This window comes from Mus pahari, chromosome 19, assembly GCF_900095145.1.
Source record: "Mus pahari chromosome 19, PAHARI_EIJ_v1.1, whole genome shotgun sequence".
In the NCBI taxonomy this organism is placed as follows: domain Eukaryota; kingdom Metazoa; phylum Chordata; class Mammalia; order Rodentia; family Muridae; genus Mus; species Mus pahari.
This window is the reverse complement of record NC_034608.1, coordinates 29,084,739-29,094,866: the sequence shown is the minus strand read 5'-3', so window position 1 is coordinate 29,094,866 and position 10,128 is coordinate 29,084,739. Positions and strand designations below refer to the sequence as shown.

Here is a 10,128-nt window from a genome sequence, read left to right as displayed (position 1 = left end):
CCTCGATACACACTCCATAATCCACACACACACATACATACCATACCTCGATACACACTCCATAATCCACACACACACATACATACACATACCACACAGGTGCACACACACACATATACACACACATGCCACACACACACATACCACATACACACACATACAAACATATATACCCACACTACCTATACACACACATACACCATATGTGCACATGCCCCCCCCCCATACACACCCTACACACACACATTGAGTTTTTTTTCAAATTCCAACAAGATAATAGATAAGGTCTTTTGGATTCAATCGGCTCTCCTACAAAATACAGAAGATTCCTATCAGTTCATGCTAGGATCACTCTAAGCGTCTGATGAGCCTTCCAACACACCAGACACCATGCTGGATCACCAAGTCACACCTACCATACTTAAAGAGTCTAATTGTTCTCTGCCTGCATGTTAACAGTTCTGCAAGTCTTGTTGTCTTTTCTCTCCTTTGAGTTAGATGTTTTAATAAACTTCTGTAATCATGTTGACTAGGATTTATATGCTAACACACACATGTTCTCAGTGACATCACTGTTCCTTATCCAAGTGTGTGGCTACCCACTTATTCTCATTAAAGAAAGGATGGACCCATTGAGGCTATATAGACATATGAATATAGAGACCATGTATAGACACACATGGCTATTTGGTTTGATTAATGTGGCTATCTGTATATATAGGCCGTATATAGGCAGGTCTGTTTTCCTTTTCCCACGTGATTTCTCATTCCTGTAACATTTTTACACCTGGAGTCACCTCATTGGTAATCTTATACACTACTCTGCACATTATCATATTCAGGTCACACAGGGAGAGCAACACAGAAATACAAAACACAAGATGCACTTTTGTTTTTTCAAAGGTCTCCTTATCTAAGCAGGGCATGGCCTGCCCCCTGAGGAAAGCCTTGACATTTCACTCTCACCATCAACGTAATTTACTGCCTTCATTTCTCGTACACAACATGTAAGCCATGAGTGTGGAATACTGATTCCCTGAGAGCTGGGGCATGGGAAGGCCTTTCCTGGTCCATGTATCCCTCCGTTTGAAGCTCAGATAAGTAAACACATTTATCTGACAGATGGAAAGATAGATGATGATAAGAAGACTGATGATAAACATACAGAAATAAACATAGATGATAGACAGACAGAGGAAGAGATGGCAAAGACAGACAGGTCGGCAGCTCTTATGCAAGAATTATCTAGTTTCTAGTCTATGCCAGGGGCTTTAGAGGCACCCTAATGTTTAAACCAAACATACCTACATATCTTTATTTCACCCGATGGTTTGTTTCAATTCTGTGCTAGAATAATTTCCAGCAGTCCATACCACAAATATAATGAATATAGAAAGCAAACACCGAATTTATTTAGTGCCTGCTATTCTTAATTTTGTTGATGTACGACATTACAAAGAGGTTTCTTTGATGGTTCAGTAAAACAAACCACGTAACAATTTGCTCCTTGGGTTGGGTCGATTTTCTATTGATCCCAGTCTGGTATTCCACCAGCGGCTATGTCAGGGGTGGACAAGGTATTTATGAAGGTTGTGGAAGCAGGCCTGCAATGCATTTATCAAAAGCCATCAATGATCTCTTATGATGGGCATTTGGGTATGGCCGATGCTCACAGTGACTTTGTACATTTCTTTGAATTACTAAGGGAAAGGTTCTGTAGAGTTTGGCCAGGTGTGTGAGAGTCTGCTGTGAAAAGACAAGGAAGGACATAGTATAACTGCGGAGGGGGTGGGGTGGGGCTGGGGTAGGGGCGGGGGCGGGGCTAAAGTCCATGGAAGAGTTGTTGCTGCAAAGCAAGCATGTGAATGCAAGTAAGACATACTAGAAGGAAAAAGAGAAGAATGTTTTCTAGCAGTGGCACTGTGGACACTTTATCAGTGTGTAGGGGGAATGACCACAGCAAGGCGCTGAGCAAACCCCTCGGGAAGTTTGTTTCCACTACTACCACTCTCTCCACACACCTCCACACTGTGCTGGGGGTCTGCTGCTGGCTTCTTGTGACCTCTGGTTCAGCAATGGGCAACGTGGCAGTGAGAAGGAGGATCCTTAGGGGGAGGAGGGGCTACAGGAGTGGGAGGAGGGAGGAGAGAGATGGAGGAAGGCAAGGAGGGTTGGGAAGAGGAAGAGGGAGAGAGGAAGAAGGAAATATTCTGGGTTGGAGCTACCAGTATTGAACACACGGCAGAGTCTTTCTCCACAGCTTTAACCTCTAAGAGACCAAATCATGCCAAGTAGCATAGACATTAAAGAAAATTATTCAAATTTCATAAAAATGTACATAGATAAATGTCCTTTTGTTCCTGCAAATACTGTCTAATTCCCAAGTAAGCCTGCGATGCCTCTCTAACCTAAACAATTCCTTCTATCTTTGCATCTGCAAGATCCTCCAAGAACCAGTGTGTGGAATTCTGGTGTAATTTATGGCTGGTATTATTCATGCCTAAGACTATGTAAATATTCTACTGTGGCTCATGACAGCACACACTGGCACACCAGCAAATGCGCCAACACGCAGGGCCTCGACAGGACTGCAAATGCCTGCAGCTCCAGTTTCTGTGATCTTCAACTATTCTAATTGAGACTTGAGCTTTCATTGTGTACATGTAAAGGCACTGCATTTTGCAAGTTAATAGAAGCCCACAGTGAGATAAAACGTATTATTTATCTTGAGGAAAAGAACAAGTACTGTCCGTGAAGTGGAGGCTCGGTCTGAGCAGACATGGTTGTAAGCTTACAGTAAGGCCAGGTACATGTCTGGGAAGATAGTTCAGTGGATGAAGCATTTCCCTGGCAAGCAGGGATCTGAGTTCAAATCCCCTAGAGCCACAAGAAAGCACTGGGCACAGAGGTACTTGTAATCAGAGCTCTAAGGAGGCAGAGACAGGGTCACTGGCTGGCCTAGCACCAAGGTGGCTGGCGCCCAAAGAACAACAGCTTTACAGCTGTTCTCTGACCCCCCCACACACATGTACACACACACGCACACATGCACATACATGCACACATGAACACATACACACACACACACACACACGCACACATGCACACATGCACATACATGCACACGCCCTGAGAAGTGCTGAAGTGAGGATTGGCTATGAAATACATGCTTTCCTCCAATGCACAGAATTCACCACTGGGCACGGAACAGAATAATCTTGGAGACTGTATGCCTGGTATAGAGAAGACACATTTGAAAACAAATGGACTTTATGGCTAGTAACAATGTATTCAGTGTCATTCAGATGCATTTGCAGGCATGAGGAATGAATTCTGGACTAAATCAGTGGGTACAGCTATTTGGGAAAACAGAAGGTCAGGAAATCCGAAGAAAAGCCGGACTGGTAGACAGCAGACTTTTAACATCCCTCTGCTGCCTCCCAGAAGTCCTCGAAAGGGGCTGAGCTTTCCTTTTCTTTTTTTCTTTTACTTTTTTATTGGCTATTTTATTTATTTATATTTCAAATATTATCCCCATTCCCAGTTTCCTCTCCACAAATGCACACGTGCACACACACATCCTCCTTCCCTCCTGCTTCTATGAGTAAGCTCCTCCACCCACCCACACACAGAAGCCCTTGCTGACAGAAGCCTGGTAGAGCTGTCCCGAGAGGCTCCGCCATAGCCTGAACAGTACAGAGGTGGATGTTGGCAGCCATCCATCAGACTGAGTACGGGGACCCCAATGGAGGAGTTAGGGGAAGGACTGAAGGAGCTGAAGGGGCTTGCAAACTCATAGGAAGAACAATATCAACCAAACAGACTCCCCAGAGCTCCCAGGGACTAAAACCACCAACCAAAGAGTACACATGGAGGGGCTGAGCTTTTCATCTTTTGCATTTTAGGTCTCTTGCCTTGTCTCTAAGGTACACCATAACTCAATGCCCCAATATGTGTGTGTCTTGCTGTGGAAACAGTGAAAGGAGAGAGCCAGTGTCTTCCTTCGATTCATCAGAGTAGCTGAGGGACGGTACAGGGAGACCAGCACCAAACAAACCAGACCAGGAGTGTCCACTGTGGTTCCCACATAAGTTCAAGCACATGGAGAATGAGGTAAGGCCCAGCCTCCCCCTTAGCAGCTTACATTTAACTCCTTAGAAGCAGGCTATGTGGTTTTAACTTGCCAAAGAACTCGGCGAACTTGCCATCTGACCCTTGCCAAATGACCAACTCTCGGTCTTCTTTATGCCACATTTTGTCTTTATTAAACGGGTGTCATCGAAGCGCTCGGTGACACTAATTACAAAAGCACAGACTGGGATTTATTTGGTGGTTCCCTTTAATCCCACTGCTGTTCAGCACTGGTTTTATGCAATTCCTGTGGAATTGTTCTGGCAGAAAAATCTAAAAGGCGACATGCCTGACTGTGTCTGTACTTCCTCTATAAATGTCAGAGAGGAGATAAATCCTGGGGACATGTGGCAGTTAAACCACAATGTCCCATAACTCACAGCCTCTCGGCAGTAAGGAATCTGCTGCTACATTTGAGTGCCCCCAGTTAGCATGACAGCGGAGGAGCATGGATTTCCATGCTTGGGGGAAACAGGGTGAGGTGACTGGGTACTTCTTCCAGGGGAAGGGTTCACATTTGCAAAAGCCTCTTTGAAAATAGGAGATGAGAATAATTCCCCAAACTTCCCCCAAGGTTCTCTGTCTTTTAGCTAAACCCATGAACGGGCAGGAAGATCCAGAGCCCACATTTCACAAACCTACTTCCAACCTGCTCCTTGCTCCAGCAGCACAGCGTAGTAGCTGAGAGAGGGTAGGTAGGTTCTCATTCTGTATAGTACAGAGGGGTCAACTCTGACACAGGCAGCCCCTGTTCAGGGCAGAGAGGTTGGAATGGCCACTTGCTGGGCATTTGTAAGGCTTGCAGAGCAAAGCAGAGGCATCTCTCAGGAACACAGGCAGGATTAAGACAATTTATTATCCCTACCAATCAGCATTTTCTTTCCATTGCGGCACCTATAGATCAGCACAAGTGATTTCCGCAGATTGCCTACTGTAGAGATTTATTTTTAAGATTAAAATTATTGATTTTTTTTCATGCCACCTCATCAGCGTTACTTAGAAAGATCTCAGCTCATAATGCGGCTGTGCCTACGTGGCATCACATATGTCCCTGAAAGCTAACCTTATGGCCACAAGATGGCTTTGTCCTGCATTCCTTTGCATTCTAAAACCACCAGGGTATTATTTTATCCAAATAATCTTTATTTTGGTGTAATATCTAAGGTTAAATGTGGTGTGCAAGAACATGTAATCCTGACAAACACACAAGGCTTTGAATTTAACCATATTCTCAGTTAGTGGTATCATGCATGTACTTGTGTGTGCATGTGTGTGTATGAGTTCATGTGCTTATGAGTATATGCATATGTGTGCAAAGGTGTACACAGGTACATGTGTGTGCAGATACATGTGCATGTCTGTGTGCATGCATGTAGAGGTTAGAGGTCAACCTTCAGTGTTGTCCCTTGGGAGATGCTGAATTCATTTTTTTAAATTATTATTTTCTTTATTTACATTTCAAATGCTATCCCGATAGTTCCCTATACCCCCTCCCCGCCCCCGCTCCCCTACCCACCCACCCCCACTACTTGGCCCAGGCCTTCCCTTGTGCTGGGTCATTGAATTCATTTTTTGAGACGAGTCTCACAGTGGCCTAAAACTCACTGGGAAGGCTAAGCTGGCTAGCAGGCGAGTGACAGCAATCTGCCCATCTCTGCTTCTCCTTCAATGAAGTCTAAACACGTGCTACAACATCTATCTTTTCCCTTGGGTCCTAGATTTCATGCTTGCACAATTAACATTGGAAGTCCCATACACAGTACACTTCCAAGTCTTTGTCCCCATAGCCTTCTACTTTACCCCAAGTCGAATGCAGAAAACACCATCACAGTCAGCAGGTTTCATACTATCACCACCAGCAGCTAGTGATTTTAAAGAACCACAGCAAAATGATGTCTACAGTACTCTACTTAAAAAAAAAAAAAAAAGCTTGCTTTTAGCTGTTCAGGGACATTCTTCTTTTTCCAAAACAAGCATAAAATTGCAGCCAGCTGAGATAGAGAAGAGAGAGAGAGATGTTCAGAAAAAGCACCAGAGACAGCAGTGAGAACAACCCGAGTTCTGAGTCCAGGAAGGAGATCCATCAACATGACCCAGTGGCTGTCTGCCATGGTTTGACTACACTCATTGCTGTGTGGGGGAGGACAGGGTGTCCTTACCTGGGTGGTGTGGCTCTCCCGATTTCTCTGAAATGATGAAGTCCCCATGCCACTCAGACACAGCCTGGAGCACCCATCGTCCTCAGCTAAACCTGTAGAAGTTGACACAGAGCTGTAGTGAGTTTGCATCTCCTTGTCGAAAGGGAAAAAAATTGTTCATACGTAAATATTAATTAGACACTGTCATATTCCATGCACTAAACCACTGGACAATAGCAGATATTAAAGTTTGCAGCTAGATGGGAATACCTGAAGCTACTGTAGTTTCAGTAAGCAAAAGAAGAGAGACACTGCCAGGGAGAACACTGTAAACAGGTCAGATCAGCACAGAAGTGACGAAGGAGGGGCATTTTCCTAGAGTCTAGAAACCATTCAATAGACTTCTAGGAAGAGAGAAGCAGACTGACAATGTTTCCCAACTGGATAGTGATGAATGTTAGCATTTCATCTTCAGGGCAGCATAGAGAAAAAGCAGGGACTGAAGAAACATGACACAGGAGCCCACCTGGGTGCCATGGAAACCAGAGCTAATGCTGGGCAGCTAGGAAGGTAAAATTGACCAATTACAACCTGCCAGCTCTTAGCCAAGGACCAAGTAAAAGTGACCTTTCAAGAGAAGCACACACCCCTTCCGCAAAGGGCACAGCGGATGCTGTGAGGCCGCGGATGATGTTCTTCATTATTCTGCACGGCAGAGGTCCGTCTCTGACCCTTGGCATTTGGCCTGTATAATTCTCTGTTCCAAGCCTGCCCTGTGCATCATAAACAGTAGCATCCCTGGTCTTTACACACGGGATTCACCCTGACTCATGACAATCAAAATGATTTTAGACATTATTGAATGCACCTTGGGGACAGATCTGTTCCCCTATAATGATTGAGAACCACCATGATGGAGGTGGCATGTACTGCCCCAAGTGACTTGATTAATAAACATGAACAGATAAAAGGAGAAATAACTGCCCCATGGAATGAATTTAACCCAGAGAACTTTAAATACTGAAGCAATTACTCATCTCCTCTGGAAACATAATTAACCAGCACAGTTTAATTGATTAAACATATACATGATTCCTAAATTAAAAATCATTAGGAAATCACTGTGCATTTTTCCAATTACAGGAGTGTGCCAGTTCCTCAGGGAGGTCTGCATCCAATCAACATAAGGCAGGCCGCGGGCCAGTCTGCCTTCTTGGTAAACGTACACAGGCCTCTGTGTGAAAAGGTCCTGTCAATGATTTCCATAGCAATTTCCTCCTGTATGAAATACTCTGTCCTGAAGGGAAACTCCTTAAGACTCAGAAAGTTAAAAAAAAAAAAAAAAAAAAAAAGACTAGTTAAGACCCAGGAAGCCAACAACTCACTAGTTCTAGGAAGTCTCTGAAACTGACCAGATTCACAAGGCCATTCATCTCCAAGGTTATATAAGCAGTAAGGACTGCTGGGTGTGGAGGAGAGGAGTGGAGACCCTCTAATCTGTTAAGCTTTGTAGCTCATGCAGAGATCTCTAGGGTTCCAGCTTTGATGGGGTGGACTTTCAGAGACTCAGATGTCTATGAGTTATACTTGCTCCTATAAGTAACCCTAATAGACTCACTGGTTTTTAAAGCTGGATTTTTGTGGTATTACTTTAGTCTGTCACTGGCTCAGTTTTCTGTCTGGGGTGAGTAGATATTTATTCCCATCTTCCCATAAAGAGTGTTACAAACATATCAGGACAGGGCTGACTGTGGGTGAACAGTGCCCCACCACCGAGGGTGGCAAAGACTGGGTCCTAATCATGAGCAATGATGATCACCATCAGAACAGGAAGAGGGCATATTGGACACAGGTAGTGATGGTCGTGCCATCAATCAACTGTGTGGCATAATCAAGAGCTTAGATAGGTGCACAGGACTCTGCAAGTTTATGTCAAGACACCATCTGTAGAAAGACTCCTGGATAAAGGATGTGAGAGACCAGGGGTGGGGACACGGAAACAAAGGGCAGAGTATAAGATAGGACAGGCATGGAATCTGTAATGGCATCCTAGTCACTTTTGCTGCTGTGACAAAATAACCGGCAGAAGCAACTGAAGAGATAAGGCACTTGTTCGGCTCTCATTCCTAAGGTGGTCCAGTCCATCGTGGTGGGGAAGGCATGGCGACAGGTGGAGGAAGCTCACTGGTCACACTGAGTCCTCAGCCAGGAAGCAGAGTAAAGAGGAAGAAAAGCTGGGCTGTGAAGCCCCAAAGCCTGCTGCTAGTGATCCACTTCCTCCAGGGAGGCCCCAGCTCTTAACAGTGGCACAGCCTCCCCAAACCGCACCACCAGCTGGGGCCAAGTATTCCAACGTGAGCCTATCCCCAATAAAAGGCAGAAGAAGTGGGATCCAGCTTTCAAAAATAACGATGTGTAAATTAGAAGCTTTACTTTGGAGATCGAAAAGGGAAAACAGCTTAGACCCCTTCACAGATCCAGAACCAAGGCAGCGGTGATGGAGGCTTCCCAGAGAGTCGGTGGGCAAAGTGAGGACATAGTTGTGAGCATTCTCCGAACATGGTGCAGAGAGACACAGTGGAGAAGAGAGGAACAGAATGGACCCCAGGCTGGGGAGAGTACAGACAGGGCCTCCGTGCAGGAAGAAGCAAGGAGTCCCACCTGCGAGATGGTTAAGGGACACTTGTAGGACATTTGCTGACATCCTGAGGACAGCCAACTCAGAGGCGTGGCTGCCTCTGTGGAAAATGGGTCAGAGTAGCTTGCCCAAATGAGCTCGGACACGCACCCAGCAGAGAATGTGGGTTGTGTGTGTGAATATGGCTCAGCTGTGAGCATATTCGCTGATTCACTATAAAGCAAACAAGAAGCCATCTCATACCATTGTTGACATAGCCACATGGGAAGTATGGAACATGGAATGCAGGTATGGCTGGGTGGGCTCTGAGAGAAGTGTTCACCATGAAGAAAGCCTCCTGACAGGGGTGCCTGGGAAGGGTCTCACGGTGACAGGCCCAGCTGAGAGCACAGACAAAAGGGACCAGGATGTCCAAGGCTGCACAAGGAACAGCCCATAAAATCCCAAGCCCATCTCAGAGAACCAGAGACTATATTGGAAGGTGAAGGCCAGTCAGATATGAGATGGCTTTAAGAGCATTTTGTGGGGGATGTGACAATGTTTTGCAGACAGTTGGTGGCACTGAAGAATTCTAAGAAGAGATGACAACATTTTATGAAAATTCTGGGTGAAAAGGCATTCCCACCTGCTGAGGACATGATGGACCCAGGATGTGGCAGGGGTCAACAGAGAGGGACAGAGGGTATAGACCAGGGTGGATATATTTGTAGAGGTGGGGGCTGGTGGGGACAGAGGTGGATAAACAGAGGAGCTTGACAGCAGAGGGGTCACCTCTGAGTAAGGGTACGTAAGAAGGAGCCCCACAGGAGACACCTGGGACAGAGAAAATCTTTGTAGGTTGTGGCACGCAGGGGGAGAATTTCATTTCTGCGAGAATCTCACAAGACAGAAGACAACGGTGCTAAGTGCTAGTTAGGAATCCTGACATGTAAAGGAGGTTAGGCATTTGCCCATGTGTGCATGTGTGTGCATGTGTATAGATGTGTGTATGTGCATATATATATATCAACAAAATAATATCTTACTGATTATTTGAGGATTTTATATAATGATATGTTTTGATCATATTCTCCCTTATCCCAACTCTTTTTAGATCCAGCCTCACCCTTACACGGCCTGTTTCATGGCTTCATGAGTGATGTTCATTCTTTCTCTCCCCCATCTCTTTGCCTCATCTCTCTCTCTCTCTCTCTCTCTCTCTCTCTCTCTCTCTCTCTCTCT

The 10,128-nt window shown here is 45.3% G+C and overlaps 1 protein-coding gene across 2 annotated transcripts in view; it reads right to left on the bottom strand.

The window, feature by feature from the left end:
* The window catches only part of Myo16 (myosin XVI), a 490,479-nt gene that overhangs the window by 23,472 nt on the left and 456,879 nt on the right, over positions 1-10,128 (bottom strand). For both annotated transcript variants that reach the window (XM_021218659.1, XM_029531821.1), the window contains exon 34: positions 6,291-6,382. In XM_021218659.1, the coding sequence (XP_021074318.1) occupies positions 6,291-6,382 (92 nt within the window). The remainder of the gene's footprint in view (positions 1-6,290; positions 6,383-10,128) is intronic.